Source organism: Antechinus flavipes, chromosome 2 (assembly GCF_016432865.1).
Source record: "Antechinus flavipes isolate AdamAnt ecotype Samford, QLD, Australia chromosome 2, AdamAnt_v2, whole genome shotgun sequence".
Classification (NCBI taxonomy): domain Eukaryota; kingdom Metazoa; phylum Chordata; class Mammalia; order Dasyuromorphia; family Dasyuridae; genus Antechinus; species Antechinus flavipes.
Genome location: NC_067399.1, coordinates 238,252,557 through 238,270,379, shown reverse-complemented (window position 1 = coordinate 238,270,379; position 17,823 = coordinate 238,252,557). Strand labels below are relative to the sequence as shown.

General features: G+C 39.7%; 1 protein-coding gene across 1 annotated transcript; it reads left to right on the top strand.

Annotated features, from left to right (window-relative positions):
• Positions 1-899: 899 nt before the first annotated feature.
• On the top strand, positions 900-16,946 carry SALL4 (spalt like transcription factor 4). Its single transcript, XM_051976611.1, has 4 exons — positions 900-1,799; positions 9,317-11,818; positions 12,984-13,285; positions 14,998-16,946. The coding sequence occupies exons 1-4, from the start codon at positions 1,565-1,567 to the stop codon at positions 15,415-15,417; spliced, it is 3,459 nt and encodes a 1,152-aa protein (XP_051832571.1). The 5' UTR covers positions 900-1,564; the 3' UTR covers positions 15,418-16,946.
• Positions 16,947-17,823: the final 877 nt, after the last annotated feature.

Below are 17,823 nucleotides of genomic sequence, written 5' to 3'. Positions count from 1 at the left end.
TTCACTTAGAGAGTAATGTCCTACTCACAAACATATTATCTTCAATTCCTGCTTGACTTATAGACTGAGCTTTTTACAGCTAATCTAGAAAACACTAACAGCTGATGATGAAGAAAAGTTTATAGCTGCATAGATCCTTACAATGAAATAAATGCTTGAGAAAGATTACACTCCCATTATAGTCATGGAAAACCCTATTTGTGCAAGACTGCAAGAAATGTCATTCATTCAACATGCATGTATTGAGTACAAACTACATATAAGACACTAAATGGAGTGTGATATATTATGGCAAAGAAAAATATGTATATATAATTAACAATCCTCAGTACCTTCCTGTTGTCAGAAGGTGTTTGATTGTGTCAGGACGATAGAGTTTGGTGGGCTCATTTGAACTATGAACCTTTTCCATGATAAAGGCTGTACTTTTTTTTTTGAAGGGGTAAGATCCAAAAATGCTTATTAATTATAATCCACATTGGAGTCATATTACCTATATTCAATTACTGTTTTGATATTGCTGCTGTTGCAACAGTTTTTGAAAGGAATTTTTTTTCTACGAATAATGGTCTCTGTAATAAAAAGAATGATTAGACTTTTATGGCATCTAAAAGAAATCTTGAAAATTGCTTGCAATTTTTATTTCACGTTTTAACAACGCGTGATTGAAGCCTGTCTTCATTTAATAAATTTATTAGTGAAACATTTTAAAAGAGAAAAATCAAGGTGACATTAGAACAATAAACTAGTCGTTATGAGTGTGAATTCAATAGAGAAGTCATTGTAGCTATTAGTTAACTTTTAAGCTCTAGCTCATCTCCTGTGGCGCCAGGAGATTTTTGCTGAGCAAGAAGCAGCTAGATGGGGCAATATTTGGAGACGGAAAAGATACTTCCAAAATTTAAGAAGAGGTACACGAATACATACCTTTTCCTATCGCTGTTTATTTTGGGGGCGGGGATTAAGGGGAAAAGGGGGGGGGCCGTTAATTGAGAACGACTATACTTAGGATTAAGGTACTCATCCCGAAACTAAGTTCATAAATTGATCACATCAAAACCGACGCCTGGTGATAACTAGTCTTCTAAACAGAACGTCCCCTCTCCCCCTTAGACTTATAACCCTTCTAAAAAGGAGCCCGAAGGAGTCCATTTGATGGTCCGAGCTTTGCTAATTTCACCCTTGCAAAACATTAATTAAAGGACGCCACTAAAAATAGCTCCAGACACAGAGCTATCTTTAAGTCCCCATTCGGAAAAACAAATGTTTGCATCCGTGTGTATATTTTCATGGGGTATCGAAACGAGTCCCCTCGAATTTCATTAAGTCTCAGGAGCCAATCTGAACATGCATGCTAATTAGCTTAACTCCCTCAATACTCAAGCCTTTGTCGCAGGCAAAGAGATCCGTTCAGGAGCCGGACTACAAAACCCACAATCCCCCTACCCACCCTGATCAATGAGGGCTTATTTAAATAATCTGTGAGCTTTTGGATCCAGGCCAATCAGCTGTCAGGGCTCATGATAAATCGCAATGCATTATTGATAATCATAATTACTCTGACATGCGCGTTCCGGCCGAAGGGGGTTATTTCCCAACTCTAGGAATTTGTTGTGAAGGGGAAAATAATTGCTTCAATTTTGCTCCCGATGCTCGAACCATGTCGAGACGCAAGCAGGCGAAACCCCAGCACATCAACTCTTCCGAAGAACCTCAGCAGCTTCCAGATGCGGCAGCCTGCTCTTCGGTCGCCGCCGCTTCCTCAGCTACGACCCCAGCTGCCGTAGCAGCAGAGCACGGTGAGTAGTCAGGAGAAGTGGGCTTCTCTGGGTCTCTTTCTAACTTTGGTCGACGGCCAGGGACGAAGACCGGGAGCGCTCTGGGAGTAGGGGCGGCTCCTCGGGGCTTCAGTTTGGGTTTCTCTCGTATTGTTTTGGGTTCGGCACCCTACCCTTGCTTTTTGTTTTCTGCATTTTGAGTAAAAAAGAAAATAGCAAAGTGTGTCCGACTTCCCCATGTAATTCTCCGCGCGGAGCGGCTCCCAGACTTTTTGGCACATGGAGAAACAGTTCTTGTGTTTGGAACAATTTAGGGTGGATTTAAAAAAACTGTCTCAGGGCTAGAGATCTTCCATCATCTTTGCAACTATCGTAGATCTCCGGCTCTGATCTTTCCTCTCCTCCTATCCACGCTCTTCTCTTCACCCCCCCTCCCCTCCCCGTTCCCCCTCGGTTTCTCTCGAGCTGGGGTCGGCGGGGTTTACCCCGGGGGGATATGAACTGTTGCGCACGCGACCTATTCTGGTCTAGTCGCCCACCTCCATCCAGGGCCAAGGGTGGGGTTGAGGGGGTGCAGGAGGCCAGAGTCACAGAACCCCTGACCTCTTCGCTCCCCGGGGGCGTCGGGAACTCTCGGGATATGCTTACTGAGATCGCCCTCCCCTTAGGAGCCAGGGAAGAGGTGAGGGGGAGCAATCTATTGCTTTGTCCCCCCCCCCCCCCACCTCCGGGCTATCGCGGTCGCCCCGGACCTTTATAGCCTGACCTCCAGCCATCTTTGATTTCCGACTTCCTAAAATAACCCGCGGTGAGCTAATGGGGTCCGGACATTTGGGGAATGGGTGATGTGTGTGGCATTAGGTCGCTCTTTTTTTCGGAGTTAACTCCGACGACTTGAAGCTTTTTCTTGAGGGAAGACTTAGGTTTTGAGGGCGTTTTGCCCTCTAATGCTGGGTCCCCACAATGTGGGGGCGGGATGGCGACAGGGAGAGGTCATAAGGGAGGGGAAAAAGATGACTGGGGCGGGGTGGAGGAACTGGGGACTGGGGAGTTGGTCGTAAGTCTTTTCGTTTTCGTGTCCCTTTCGAAGCTGACGGGTCCCTTTACCCAGATCCTTCTTTCCAATTCTCTCCCATTTCTTCCCCTCCCCTCCCCCTCGACCTTCCCCGCCCCGGACTTAAGAGGTGGAAAGTTTCTTTAGTTGCTTTGCCTCTGGCTGTTCCAAATGACTTAAATATTCAAACTCCACTATCCATTTCTTTCCTTCCCCCTTCTCACCCCCTCCTTCGCCGCCAAATTGTCTCCGATTGTGTGGCGGTTGCCCAGCTACTGTGCTAGAGTTTTGGGGTCTCCTCTTAAACTAATTTCTAAACACTAAAAGCGGCTGTTTGGAGTGAAGATCGAATAGGTCTTGGGCCCCTGGTTTCCAATCTCGACCCATAGATATTTGAAGAACAACTGGAATTTCTGTTGGTTCCCAATTAATCATTCTTCAAATAGTTATAGCTAAATGGGTTAGTTAACAGCCACACCCTCCTCCCGGGAGGGATTTGGTTGTATGCTTTTAAAAAAACAACTACCTTTAACGCTAGTTATCTTGTATGATCTAAATTCACTTCCCCCATTTTTAATTTATATTTTTAACTAGCCCTAGTCCTAAAGCCCTTGATCGTTTACATGCGCACACTGGGTTGTATGGGCTTTTTTGGGGGGCGGGGGAGAGGGAAGGGAAATCAAATGAAGTGTGGGAGAGGGTCTTGGGCACTTGGTGACTGGGGAATCTTGGATTCGGCCAGAAGGCAATAAATCCCATGTTTAATGCATGACTGTTTTTCCTTTGTGCCTTCGGTTAGGCTTGGGGGTGGAGGTGATGATTCCACATGTAAATCGCAGCCCACTGCTGGAGAGCTGCCTCTAGGGACGAGCCAAAGACAAAAAGGGTTAACGTTGGGGGCTGCACGCTTGATTTGGGGATGGGGGAAGATTTGGCTTAAGTTGAGCAAATTTTCTTACCTAAGAAAGACTTACCTGAATTTTCTGAGTATCTTATTTCAGAGCAAAAGTTGGGAGTAAAACTTGGACTCCTTTCAAAAAATTACATTTTCAAAGATGGCTCAGTTTCGGGCCATTGTTTTAAAGTACCCCCGAGGTGTTCTCACTTTTGTATGGGAGGTCTTTGTTAATCTGAAGCAAGTTTGCACTTCATTTAGGGGCTTATTAATTACTACCATGTACTGTAAATGTATTCCGGTAAAAACTGAACTGCTAGCTGGCGCCATCTAGAGTTCAGCTTAACATCAGTCCATAAACCACTGTCCTCTATCCCCTCTTCCCATCATCTTTCTTCAGGTAACCCACACCTCATCTTGTTTTTTGAAGAAGTTTTGGGTAAACCTACGCAGCTGAGGAAGCCTCAAGTCTTATCTGGGGTTGAACTTGCTTCCCTCCTAAACCCTGCTTTCCACAAGCCACCCGGCTTAGTTGTTTTAGGGTCCCCCACCAATCTGAGAGAAGCTTTTTTTTTTTCTTTTTTGCAGCGAGGTTGAGCTTTCCTGTAAGCTGGACAGAAACTTATGGGATTCAACGTGAAAAGCATAATTTTTGTTTGATTGCTATCAGAAGCAGTGGGAGCGGAAAGCCTGTATTTAGGAGAGAGGGTTTCTCTTCTAGTTGGAATTTGGAGGACTTTTAAATTCCCAGATCTGTTTTGAAGGCATTTGTTACCCACCAAAGAAAACGATGTTTAAATAGTTAGAACAAAAGATTTTAAAATGGCATTGATGCTCTACTCTGGTTATGACTGACGTAGGGGCCTAGGTGTGTATGTGTTTTTAAGGTTGGGTCCGCCTAATTTGCAAGGCAATTTGAGACCCACCTCTGAAAACAATGCTATTTTTGGGAAGAAAATGGTCTTAGAAGCAGGATAATCAATTAGCAGATCAAAAAATCAGCAGGTGGTCCGAGGAATAATGCTACATACCGAAAATTAGCATTTTCTTTAAAGGGTTTAAAATGCTCATTGTGCCATATTGGATTACCATCTTTAAAATCTAAGATTTATACCTTTAAAAAAATTACAGACACCTAAATTTTGAGAATTAAAAAGAAATCATTTAGAACGATAGTACGATTTCATAGTTCCCACGTTAACTCAAAACTTACTGGAGATACGAAGCTTTAAAGGGAGGCGCTTAAGAAGTTTGGAAAAGTTATTGGAAGCTTCTGTTGAGTAGATAACTGGTAGATTCCGTTTAAATTTTCAGAATGGCATTGAGGGGAGGAGGGGAAAGAAGCATGCATATTTCTTTATGCTTGACTTCTATTTGACCACTTTAAAAAGTTTTGCATTGCAAAATGTGTGCTGCCTCTCACAAGTGTAGTTTTTGACAACTACCAAGAAAAGATATTTGTGTATAATATATTTACTAATTTCTAATTCCATATATTCTTTCTGCCTATTTGGTAACCTCTCCTGTGCAACTACAATATTAAAAAGCAATAATCTTACTCTTTCCTATTTTATAGATTTTGAGGATATATATCATACTTGGAATTGAGATAGTCTTAGTACCCATCAATCAGAATTTGGAGGGAGCTGGTATTAACTCGCACAAATATCTTGATGTTAGAGTTTTGGTCTTATTTGATGCTAAGAAAATTCACAATTGAATTTGCATCTTGTATCCATTTTTCTTGCTCATTCTCTTGGTGATTGCAGGATGAGCTTTTTTTTTTTTTTTTTCATATAGTGAAGTAAATAACTCGAGTGTTTACTCATGTGAAATACTATAGCAAGAATCTAGCAGGGCTAGAATGGAGTAATAATTTTTAAATTTAGATTTAGACCTAGGTGGAACCACAGATCATCTAGTTCTTATGTTATAGATGGGAGGAACAGATTTTAAATTAGGGTCCACAAGTAGCAAGTTTAGTGTTGCTTGGATATTTGGGAAACAGGTTCTTCAATTTAAAGCCAACACAGATTGTAGCCTTCTGATTTTAAAAGGAAGTTTTGGTTTTTTATGTCAAGTTAGTTTACCCAATCTCTTCCTCTTCCATAAGCAAAAGAAGCTTCTCTAATAAAGATTGAGTAGTTACCAAAGTGAACATGAATTGTCTATTCCTTTTTTTTTTTTTTTAAGTATTTTTCTCTCATTGAAGATAACCTTTCTAAATGGGAGCCTAAATGAAATATTGCTATCATCTTGCAGTCTCAGTTTTGGAGAAAGACTAGTTAGCCTCAGTTTCCTTAACTGTAAAATGAGCATAGTAGTAGTCTCTCAGTTTGAGGAAGATCAATCGTCATATTTGTAAAGCACTGAACTTGGCATTTGATGCATTTTAGGTGCTATATAAGTGTGCTACAATCACACCATAATTAGCTATCTTTGGTTGCTAACGATTATAATTATATGATAATTATAACTATAATTGTAAAAATCTTGAAAAATGTTTTGTGTCTAACATACCCTCTCTTACATCCCCAAGAATTTTAAATGTAGTTGATGTCCTCATAATTTGGTTTGCCTTCTTCTAATAACATAGTCTTTGATTTAAAATGGTTGAGAACCAGAAAAGACACTAGTAAGCCATCTAAATGCCCACTTCACTTGGTTGCTTTTTTCCCTCCAAAGAAACTTGATTCAGTGACTTAGAACTACTTGCCTTGATGTCAAGACTAGATGAACAGCTCTGGTTATATATCAAACTAAGGTTTGAGCAGCAGTATTATTGCAGCAGTGACACTTGAGTAGAACCTCAACTTTGGAATATGAAAAGCTGGTAAATCTCCTTTGCCATTCTAGAATAACATCCTCTTGAATTTTAATCCTGATGTTTAAATGAGTTTCAGATTGAACTATATCCTAGAATCTATCATACTGTTCACTTAGAGGGTTTCTCTGCTTTGTAACTTTAAAGAGGGAAAACATAATTGCTCTTTTATTTTTAGGAGAGCTGATTATGGGTTTTATTTTTTAATCTACTCAATAGTTTCCTTGTTTTTAATATAGAAACAAATGAGAAGATAAAATGCAGTCAAGATACTGTATTCCTAGTATTTCATCTAGTATTGAATGGGATGAAGGTTTGCTTACAATAGTAGGCTATTTTCTATCCACTTGGCAGTGATTGAATCTAAAACTCCTGCTGGGTGTCAGGCATTCCTCTAACTTATTGGATACCTAGATGCTGAGAGATAACATTCCTGAAATTCGGGGAGGTGAAGAAATGGGAAAACAGTGCAGAAGTAAAAAAAAAAAATTTTTTTTTGTAAAAGGTAAACCCAAGTACATGGATATTCTTCCAAGGCCCCTCTTGTTACTTAGCAAACACTGATACAGTATTTGGACAGATGTGATCTTGGATATAGACAAGGCTTCACAGGTTTGCTTTGTATACAAGTAAAACCCTTCTATTGAAGTTTAAGACCGTCAAGTATGATGTCACTGATAATGATTGCTTAAAGAGTTCAAGTCAGGTAATATAGTAAATGTTTAGGTGGTCTAACTATAAATCAAGGGGAACTATTTCTCTGTCCTTGGTTCTCTTTGAGCCATTCACTGTCTTTGGCCTGAGCAATTACAATTTTAAAAATCCTTGCTATCTTATTTAGTAAACATAGGAAACCTTAGGTCAGTCAGTCAGTTTATTAAGCACCTGCTATGGTTGCCACTGGAGAAGGCAAAGAAAGGTAAAATTCAGTCCTTGCAAGGCAGTAGAATTAAGAGGAATTGGGGAAAGCTTCTTAAAGAACATGGGACTTGAAGGAAATTGGGAGAGCTTTCTCTTCATGGAAGAAAACTAATGAATATGCATAGAGTTGGGAGATGAAATTTCTTACATAAGGACCTTAAAAGAGGCCACGTCATTGGATGAAAAGACTATGGGGGGGGGGGGAAGGATATAAAATAGAAGGTCAGGTTATGGAGCACTTATAACACCGAATAGGATTTTATATTTGATCTTGGTGATTAGGGAGCCACTAGTTTGAGTAAAGAGGTGATATCAGATCTGTTTTAGGAAACTCATTTTGACAGTTGAATCCTCTGAACTGGAATGGGGAGAGACTTAGCTATTGATCTTGTCCTGGAGGAGGCACATATAGTATTGGTAGTCTATTGGTTCTGTGTAAGGAAAAGGTGGGGAGTGACTTGTAGACCTTAAAACATTGTGGAGGGTCTTGGAAAGACAGGCTTTTTAATCACAGATTTAAAAAAGAAATCTTTGGCCCAAGGTCAAGATCGTATAAATGCTTGTTCTAAATGAAACAGAATTGGAGAAAATGGAAAGAAATAAGGTTCTTACCTCTTCGGTGACTGTCCTTCAATACTTTCACTTAAATCACTTACTAAGGCTAGGTTTTCATGGAATTTGGAGTAGAAAGGATCTGGGAGAGACTAATCTCAGATGTTAGGACTTTACTGAGGTTAAACAGGTGGCATTTGAACTTTAATTTGAATTCCTTTATCTTTAATTTATAGGTTCCTAGACCTAGCTGGCTAATGTCAACTCCTGTTTTGTATGAGACTCCAAGGCTGGAGTCTTTTAGAGTGGAAACCTTTTACTTGTTCTAGAGGCTTCCTGTTAAGGGGATGAATATGAAAGTCTTTCAACCAGAGTTCCTAATTTTAAGAGTATTACATTTGCAAGTAACCTGCTACATAAGTTGAATACAGCTGTAAAGAATCTTCAGGAATGCTGTTAAAAGCTGAGGTCTAATTTAAGGGAGCTGAACTGCGGGGCAAACACTTGGAAACCAGTTTCTGTTTGGGGTAGGTGAGGACAGACTTTATTGTACAAATGAAATGATTTTATTTTATTTTGTATCTGACTGAAAGTCTGACCAATTATGAATTGTCTAAGGTTAATTGCCCATTCTATGAATTCACTCAAATATTGACGTCTTAATTCCTAGCTGTTTGCAGCTGTGGGTATGAGGAGGGGTAAGGTAGGCAGGCCTACTATGTGCCAGGAACTATGCTAAGGACTTTACATGCTCACATGAAATGTGTAATTTCTCATGCTGTCCAGTTTTAGACTCGGGAGCTTGCCCCATTACTATCTGTTCTCCCCCCCTTTTCCCCCCGCCTGTTTAATTGCACCCTGGATGGGGAAATTTTTATTTTTCATTTTTATTTTTAATATAGCTCTTTATTTTTCAAAACATGCAAAAGATAGTTCCAGCATTCACCCTTGTGTTGCATATTTTTTTCTCCCTTCACCACCTCTCCTAGACAGCAAGTAATCCAACATGGATTAAATATGTGCAGTTCTTAACATAATTCCATATTTGTCATGCTTCACAAGAAAAAATAGATCAAAAAGGCAAAAAATGAGAAAATAAGCAAGCCAACAGCAAAAGGTGAAAATACTATATTGTGGACACATTCAGTAATTTCTCCCATGAATGGTTGAAAATGGGGAAAATTCTCAATAAGTGAAATAAATAGGGGGGAACTTCACTATTTTTTCAGGTTCACACCTACATTTGGATAGAATGTAGTTTGTTTATATTAAATTTTTTATTTCTTTCTCAGGTGGTCTACCAAACTGCCCTGGAGATGAGGAGGGAGTAAGAGGAAGGGTTAAACGATGTCGAACTGAGGAAACTAATATCTGTGAGAAATGCTGTGCAGAATTCTTCAGCCTTTCCGAATTCCTGGAACATAAGAAAAATTGCACTAAAAATCCACCTGTCTTAATCATGAATGATAGTGAGGAGACAACACCTCCTGAAGTCTTAACAGAAGTTATCCCAGCCCCATCAGAGAATTTTCCAGTCGATCGTTTGGAAAGTCATGGCAATAAAGACAGTCGTTCAAAGAATTGCACTGGTTCTGTGGACAAGAAAGATAAGTCTGGTGTGGAGGCAGGAACCTTTCTCAAAACAGAGCCTACAACCCCTTCTACACCTCATGGGATAAACTATTTATCAAAAGGCAAAGTTCCCAACACTAATGTGACTTTACAAACACTACGAGGGACCAAGGTAGCTGTGAATCAGAGGAGTGCTGATGCCGTATCTTTACCAGTCCAGGGCTTTGGCGCCTTCCCCATGATCCTGGAACAGCTAATGAGTCTACAGCAACAACAGCTTCAGCAAATCCAACTTACTGAGCAGATCCGTGTGCAGATGACCATGATGGCCACCAGTGGCCAGCATGCATCAGTGTCTCATGGTTCTGACCCTTTGAAAACCCTGGGCTCTCATATGTCTCAGCATCTCTCCACTCCTTTGGCTTTAGTTGGACAAAAGGCTGGCAGCCAGAACCTGTCACTGGAATCCTTGAAACAAGGCAAACTACCTCATGCCAATATAGGCATCCCAACTGCTGGTTCAGTGACCTCTGGACTACCATCTTTCTCTTTGAAGTCTGATACAAATAGGATCCTTCCTAATGCATTGTCTCGACTTCCAAACCCTTTACTACCTCAATCATCAGGCTCAGTTCTTTTCCAGAACCCATTCCCTTCTGCGTCTTCAGTGTCTAATGTGTTAGACCCATCCAAGAAAGGGAAGGGGAAACCTCCCAATATTACTGTTTCTGAAAGTAAATCAAATGCCGAGGAGCCCTTCTTCAAGCACAAATGCAAGTTCTGTGGCAAGGTGTTAGGAAATGACAGTGCTTTGCAAATTCATCTCCGTTCCCATACTGGGGAGAGACCGTACAAATGTAATATCTGTGGCAATCGCTTTACCACTAAGGGGAATTTGAAGGTTCATTTCCAGCGCCATAAGGACAAATATCCCCAAATAAAAATGAATCCCCATCCAGTCCCTGAACACCTGGATAACCTGACAAGTACCAGTGGGATCTCATGTGGAATACCTGTGCCCATGGATGAATCAAATCTGATTGTGGACAGCAAACCTGCACTGACTACTGGGAACCTTTCCTTAGGCTTACCTCAAAGTCTGACCCCCAAAGACTCTCTTGGTGCTTTTTCCAACGATCTATCATCTAGGCCTTCCCCAGAGAGTGAAGGGGGTTCCACCTCATCTGGTGTGGCCAGTAATGAATCTGGGACAGAGCACAGCTTGAGTTCCCCACAAGCTGGTAGTAGTATTAGTGGTTTCTCAGGTAGTGGGGCCACTGAGCAGGGGTCTGAGACTTTGAAGTTACAACAGCTGGTAGAAAATATCGATAAGGTTACCAGTGACCCTAATGAATGTATCATTTGTCATCGAGTTCTAAGCTGCACAAGCTCTTTGAAAATGCATTATCGCACTCACACCGGGGAGAGACCATTCAAATGTAAGATCTGTGGAAGGGCTTTCTCCACAAAAGGCAATCTTAAGACGCATTATGGAGTTCACCGAGCTAACACTCCTTTAAAAATGCAACATTCTTGTCCAATTTGCCAAAAGAAATTTACCAATGCTGTAGTGTTGCAGCAACATATCCGAATGCACATGGGTGGCCAGATTCCTAATACCCCTATGCCTGAGAATTCCTGTGACCATGTTGATATGGATCCAACTGTTATCAGTGAGAAAAATGAGGATGTTATTGCCAGTTGCATTGATGAAACCATTGAAAGCATTGCTGATATGGAAGACTTGGACTCCCAAGATCCTCCTAGTGGTTCCTCTAAGCCCTCTACTCCACTTAATGAAAATCAGTCTGAAATGCCTGCTGTGGCCTTTACTGGCATCTCAGTATTGGAAGCCCCGGGGAAAATGGGCAGTCCATCTTTGAGTCTTCAGAGGCAAAGTAGCCTGAAGTCAAGTTCTGCAGAAAGTGATGGCATGACCAATGATTCTTCGTCTGTAATAGGAGATCATGATTATCAAAATGGCCGAAGTCCAGAGTCTGCATCATTCCAGGCATTATCTCCAGCAAATAGTCAAGCTGAAAGTATTAGGTCCAAGTCACCTGGCTTAATCAATCATGATGACATGGGAAATAAGACAGAAGGACCAGAAAACCCTCCAGCAGAAACTGAAGGTGATGGTGCTTTGGATTTAACTTATGCCAATATTGGCCGAAAGGTCATCAAGGAAGAGCCTGGGTTAAATTTTGCAAATGGGGAGTATGGTAGGTATTTGCTGCTGCATAGGGAGAAAAAATACCATTTTATAGAAGAATATCAGTCACTAAATCTCTTAAGGGACCACATTAAGTCATATGTTCCTAGCCATATTTGGATAGGAATTCCAACTATATGAGTATGGGCAAACTGACTGTTTGTCCTACTCCTGTTTTTTTTTTAATAATCCATGAATGGTTCTTACCTTTAAAAATATTTTTTTACTGTGCTTAAAACTGGAAAAAAGAAAAAAAAATTCTGTTTGCCAGGCTCTGAACTTATCAAGCAATTTGTCATCTTGCCTTTAATTAAAGGCAACATTTCTTTTCAGGAAGAGCCATATCTTAGTACTTTTAAGTATTAAAATAATAGCTGGTCTTTTTATAGGGCTTTAAATTTTACAATGCATACTTTTTACATGCAAAGTATGTGCTTAAGTAAGATTTTTGTCCTATCCTATTCTACCATGACCTCATTTTCCCCAGCAATCCTGGGAGAGGTTGGTTAATGTATGGTCCCAAGTTTGTGCTTTTTATCAAGGCATATCAGAGGAATATAATTTGTTCCATGATCTCAGAGGCAATATTTGTAAAATTTGTTCCCAGGTCTCTTGACTTTAGGTTTTTAATACTCTGCTACCATACTTCTTCACTGTTCAATCTTCCTTTTCTTCCAGATATACCAATTGATCCTGATTCTACATAATAGGGCCAGTAGACCCCGAGTCCAATCAAATGTTGTACATAATTTTAAGTTCTAAGATGATATCTTGCCTTCAATGCTTAGCTCATTTAGTGATTGGAAAAGTCACTTAACCTGATTTCAGTTTCTTAATTTGTAAAATTGGGGTTTAACATTTATTAGAATTGAAACACTTATGAAATGTGAAAGCACAGATTTTTTTTAATATTAGCACTTAGACTTAAAGACCATTATCTTATTTTTTCCCCTGAGGCAATTGAGGTTGTGGCTTGCCCAGGGACACATAGCTAGAAAAAAATGTTAAAATGTCTGAGGCTAGATTTGAACTAGGATCCTCCTGACTTCAGGGCTGGTGCACTACCATACCATCTAGCTGCCCCTTGAAGAACATTTTTAAACTAGCATAAACTAGGGTAGTACTTATCAATTTTAAAACCATTATGTAACGTGTTGAATTTTCTTCTCTTTTAGGTCGTGGTAGCATTCCTACCACCTTTGTCAGAGTGCCACCAGCCTTGATCAAAGCTGAAGCTCCTGGGGAACGGCCCCTTAGCAATAGCCCATTTCCTGGATCTCCTGCCCTGTCTCCAGGGGTAGCACCTTTGCTAGTGGCCCAACCTCGGCGCACTGCCAAGCAGCACATTTGTACCACTTGTGGAAAGAACTTCTCATCAGCCAGTGCTCTTCAGATTCATGAGCGCACTCACACTGGTGAAAAGCCTTTTGCATGTACCATTTGTGGAAGGGCCTTTACAACTAAAGGAAATTTGAAGGTAAATAAATCCTTAAAGTATTTTAAGTGAAGGGAGATAAGGGGAAGTAAATCAGGTTTATTCAGTAAGCATTTCTAAGTACTAAGAAAGACAAAAGTTATTCCTTGTCCCCAAGGAGCTTAACATTCTTTGGGAAGAAGGTACATGCAATTTAAGATATACCAGATAAACTGGATATAATTTTGAAGAAAATTTCTGGCATCAGAGAGGTCTGGAACAGGCTTCCTTACAAGGAGGTGAGGACCCAGGAAAGCCATGTATAGAGGACAACCAGTGAAAAAAACTGGGAAGCAGGAAATTTGGAATTTTTTGTGTAAGGAATGGCAAGGCAAGACCAGTGTTACTGGTTGAGTATGTGAAGGATGAAGTAAATTGTAAGAAGCCTGAAAAGGTGGCAGGGATGGGGAGGATTTTTTATGTAGTGCTTTAAAAAGCTTAATGGTTAAAATTTGATCCTATAGATGATAGGGAGCCATCAGAGTTTATTGAATTGGGGGAGGGGAAGCAAAATGCGATATGGTCTGAACTGCTTAGGAAGGTCAGTCACTTAGAGCTGAATACAAGATTCACTAGTTTGAGACAGGGGGATGAACTGGTATGAGTAAGGTAATGAAGACCCATACCCTGGCTTATGCAGAGGTATTAGAAAAGCAAACTCAATAGGATTTTATAGCAGATTGGATATACTAAGACAATAAAAATTTTAAGTTGATACCTATGATGGTATCCCAGACAGTAACAGGGAAGTTAGGACAAGGTGGGAAGAGGGAGAGGTGATAAGTTTATTTTTGGAAAAGTGAATTAAGATATTTACAAGGCATGCATCTTGATTTGTCTTCTAAGTAGAGACTGCAAGACTGGAAGTAAGGAGAGATTAGAGCTGATTAAGTAGAATCGGGATTCCTCATTAGTCTTGGAGATTTATATATAGTAATAATTGAGCCAAAGAGATCACAAAGTGAAATGCAGGAGTGGTGGGTGAAGATCCGCCAAAAGGAATTGAAAGAACATTCAGATAGTTAAAAATATCCAGAAAATTTTAGTTGAATGAAGAGATCAGGAGCCAAATTGCAGAGATAGAATAAGGAGAGAGAGTGGGAACAGCTATTGTGTAGGTGATTCCTTGAGAAGTTATACCCAGGAAAAAGGAATGAGAATTTGAATAACAACTAATAGAGATGGATTTGCATTCTAGTGTTGTATTTTAAAGGTGAGGTGGTTTAAATCAATTGTAGTCCTTTCTAATGTTTGGTCTTCTTTTTTCCCCCTTCTTCTCTTTCAAAGCCTAATCACAAAGATTCCCAGCCGCCTCTTAGAGAATCTTGTGGTGGCCAATCAAGGTTGTGTTTTTCCTCCTAAACCAGAAATAGTCAGATTAGATGTCAGGTCTTGATTACAGAGTGAAAGACTGACAAATCTGGTGTATAGGTTAGGTGGCATGGCCAGAATAATCCTTTCAACCAGTGCCAAAACCAACAAACTAGCTGTCATTGGAGGGAGAGGGATTTGAAAGTCCTCTTCTAGATTGTGAAACATTTTATGATCCTGAATCATATACTCGAAATTGTTTCACAATTTCATTCCTAAGTGAGATTTTGATTGTAATTCCCCTCTTCCCCCAACCTAATTTAATCCTAACCAATTTAATATGCCTACATTTTGTATTTGTGGAACATCTAGGGACTAATTTGATCCCCTTTCTCTTTCACTAGGTCCACGTTGGAACTCACATGTGGAATAACTCTGCTAGACGTGGAAGAAGACTGTCTATTGATAACATAGCATTGCTGGGTAATGATGTCAAGAAAGTATCTGAGATGTTTCCAAAGGATATAGTCCCTCCTGCAGTGAATCTTGACCCCACAGTTTGGAACCAGTATGCAGCTGTGATTAACAATGGCTTAGCGATGAAGACTAATGAGATATCAGTGATTCAAAGTGGTCCTATTCCTGCCCTACCAGTTCCTATCAGCGGTGGAGGATCTGTAATGAATAATGCTCCCGTCTCCAAGATAGATGGGTCACAGTCCGCGATTAACCCTGATGTTATGGAGAAAGCTAATGCTACTGATAGTGTCCCAAAACATCAATTCCCTCATTTTCTGGAAGAAAACAAGATTGCAGTCAGCTAAAAAGGAAGCCAGAATGCAGGCGAAGCAAATATACACTTTAAAAAAATATTCCAATCCAATTTCTTGGGATTTTTTGTTTTGTTTTTACTATCTATGTGCAAATGACTGTAGTTGTCTTTATACTCTGGGCAGCTCTACAATCATGGTGTTGCTTTGCAAAAAAAAGAAAAACACAGAATAGCAGTTATTCTATTTGAAAAGATGCGGGTCTTGCAAAGTAGCTTTGTTATTTAAACTATAGTCTTATTACAAGCTATAGGAGTTATACATCCAAAGATTAGTATTGCCTCCATTGCTATTTGTTGTCAATGAAGTGAGACAAGACAACCCTGAGCAGTAATGGAAAAAAACCAAAACTTTACATGGGCTACTGTTTATGCGGGTAAATATTGTAGAAGGTCTGCCATCCTTTTTTAGAGTTAGACTTGTTTGTGGGGTTTTTCCCACTTCTTGAATGTATTTTTTTTCATTTTGTAAACTAAGGTTGCAGAATGAAGACTCAACCTTTGCATCTGAAACAAGGAAAGGCCTTTCTTTACTGGACTTGTTCATTCCCTAAGGAATTTACTGTTATGTGTTGGTTGCTGCTTATTTAAGAACAGTTCAGCTAGCACCCCAAGAGTGCCAAAGCTAGCTCTTCAGGTTCTCTTACCACTTTATAATTTTGCCAAACACTGAAGGGAAAATTCTCTGCATCTTCTCCCTCCTCCCTCCCCGAATAAGGGGCTCTCAGGTGATTTGATTCAACTAGGTAGTGCTTGCTTTGGGGGAAGAGGGAGGGGAAGGAGGGAACAGCATTCCCAGTTTCTGTCATTAGTTTCATTGTTAACTTACACCAAGGTCAATAAGGATACATGTGTATTGGGTGGTTTATGTAAATGGGAGAGAAGAGTCCTGGAGTCTGGGCTTTAATTTATCTACCTCATTTTTCCCCCCTTTGTAGTTTGTAGTATCTATTTTTCTATAAATATGACCACTGAACAAAACTGTTTGTTCCCATGCACTAACAGATGGCGAACTGATATATGGTGGGAGCAACTGAACTTGGATGACTTTTTGTCCCTCTTGTATATGTTATTAAAAAAATTGCAAAGTTAAAGATTAAACATGACTATAAAGTGACTCTTGGAAGGGAAGAAAGGAAACCCTTAGTTTTAAGGGAAAAAATATTTAGTGCTATCCCTTAACTGTAGAAAGTCCAGAAACTGAATGTGGATCAAAATTGCTCTTAATTTGTATAAATAGGATTGTGTACCTGATCATTCTTGCATATGATCTTTTTGCCAAGTTGTGCCTTCCTTTCCTCCTGAATCTTTGAGAGAACACAACAGTATTTGTTTACACTGTGAAGGGATATTGTTACAAAAAAAAAAAAAAGATACCAAAGGCATGTCTTTGTCAAGCTTCTTTCTGGCTTGTTGAATGTATGACCTGAGGAGAAATTGTCATTTTGTGTACCTGCTGATGTGTTTATGTTGGATTTTTTTTTTTTTTTTTTGAAAATAAACTTGGGATGGCTTTTTCATGTAGTATGGAGATTTTTCCAGTTGCTTAAAAATATTTAATTTACACAATAAGCCATTGTTGAATAACATATTTAGGCCCTTATAAATATGGTTTTGGAAACTTCTAAGGGGATCATTACTGCATTTTACAATAGTCTGGGTAGAAACGGTGTTTTCTTGGGCACTGAATTGATGGTAATGGTCAGATCACTTCTGTAATGAGTTAATAAGTATTTGCATTTAAAATATTTTTTTTTCAGCTGGATTTTCAACTCCACTTCCAAAAAAGAAAGTCAACCCTGGTAACACATAATAAACGAGCAAAACAATTCTACGTCTTTGCTCTGTTTAAAAATGTTTCAATTTGTGCCACTGAATCTAGTCACTTTTATCCATGGTATCCCTCTGAAGATAACAGGTCTCAGAGTAATGGTGCATTGCATTGTATCAGTTAGTCTTCAAAGTTGCTTACTTTAGTCTATATCAGTTCATATAAATCTTTCTAGGTTTCTCAGAAACTGCTCTTTTCTGTTTCTCAGGGCACATTAGGATTCTGTTGAACCATCATTATTGAACCATCCTCTAAATTGACCTTCAGTGAGTTTTTTTCCCCCTTTCTCCCGCTTATTTTATTTTACTTTATTATAGCTTTTTATTTACAAAACAATATATGCATGGGTAATTTTTCAACATTGACCCTTGCAGAATCTGTTCCAACTTTACACTCTTCCCCCCACCACTTACTCTAGATGGTAGGTAGAATGGTAAATCCTCTCTCTCTCTCCACACACACACACAGGAGTTATCTTGTTGCACAAGAAAAATCAGATCTAGAAAGAAAACTTGAGAAGGAAAACAAATACAAGCAAACAGTAATAGTGGAAATGCTATGTTGTGCTGC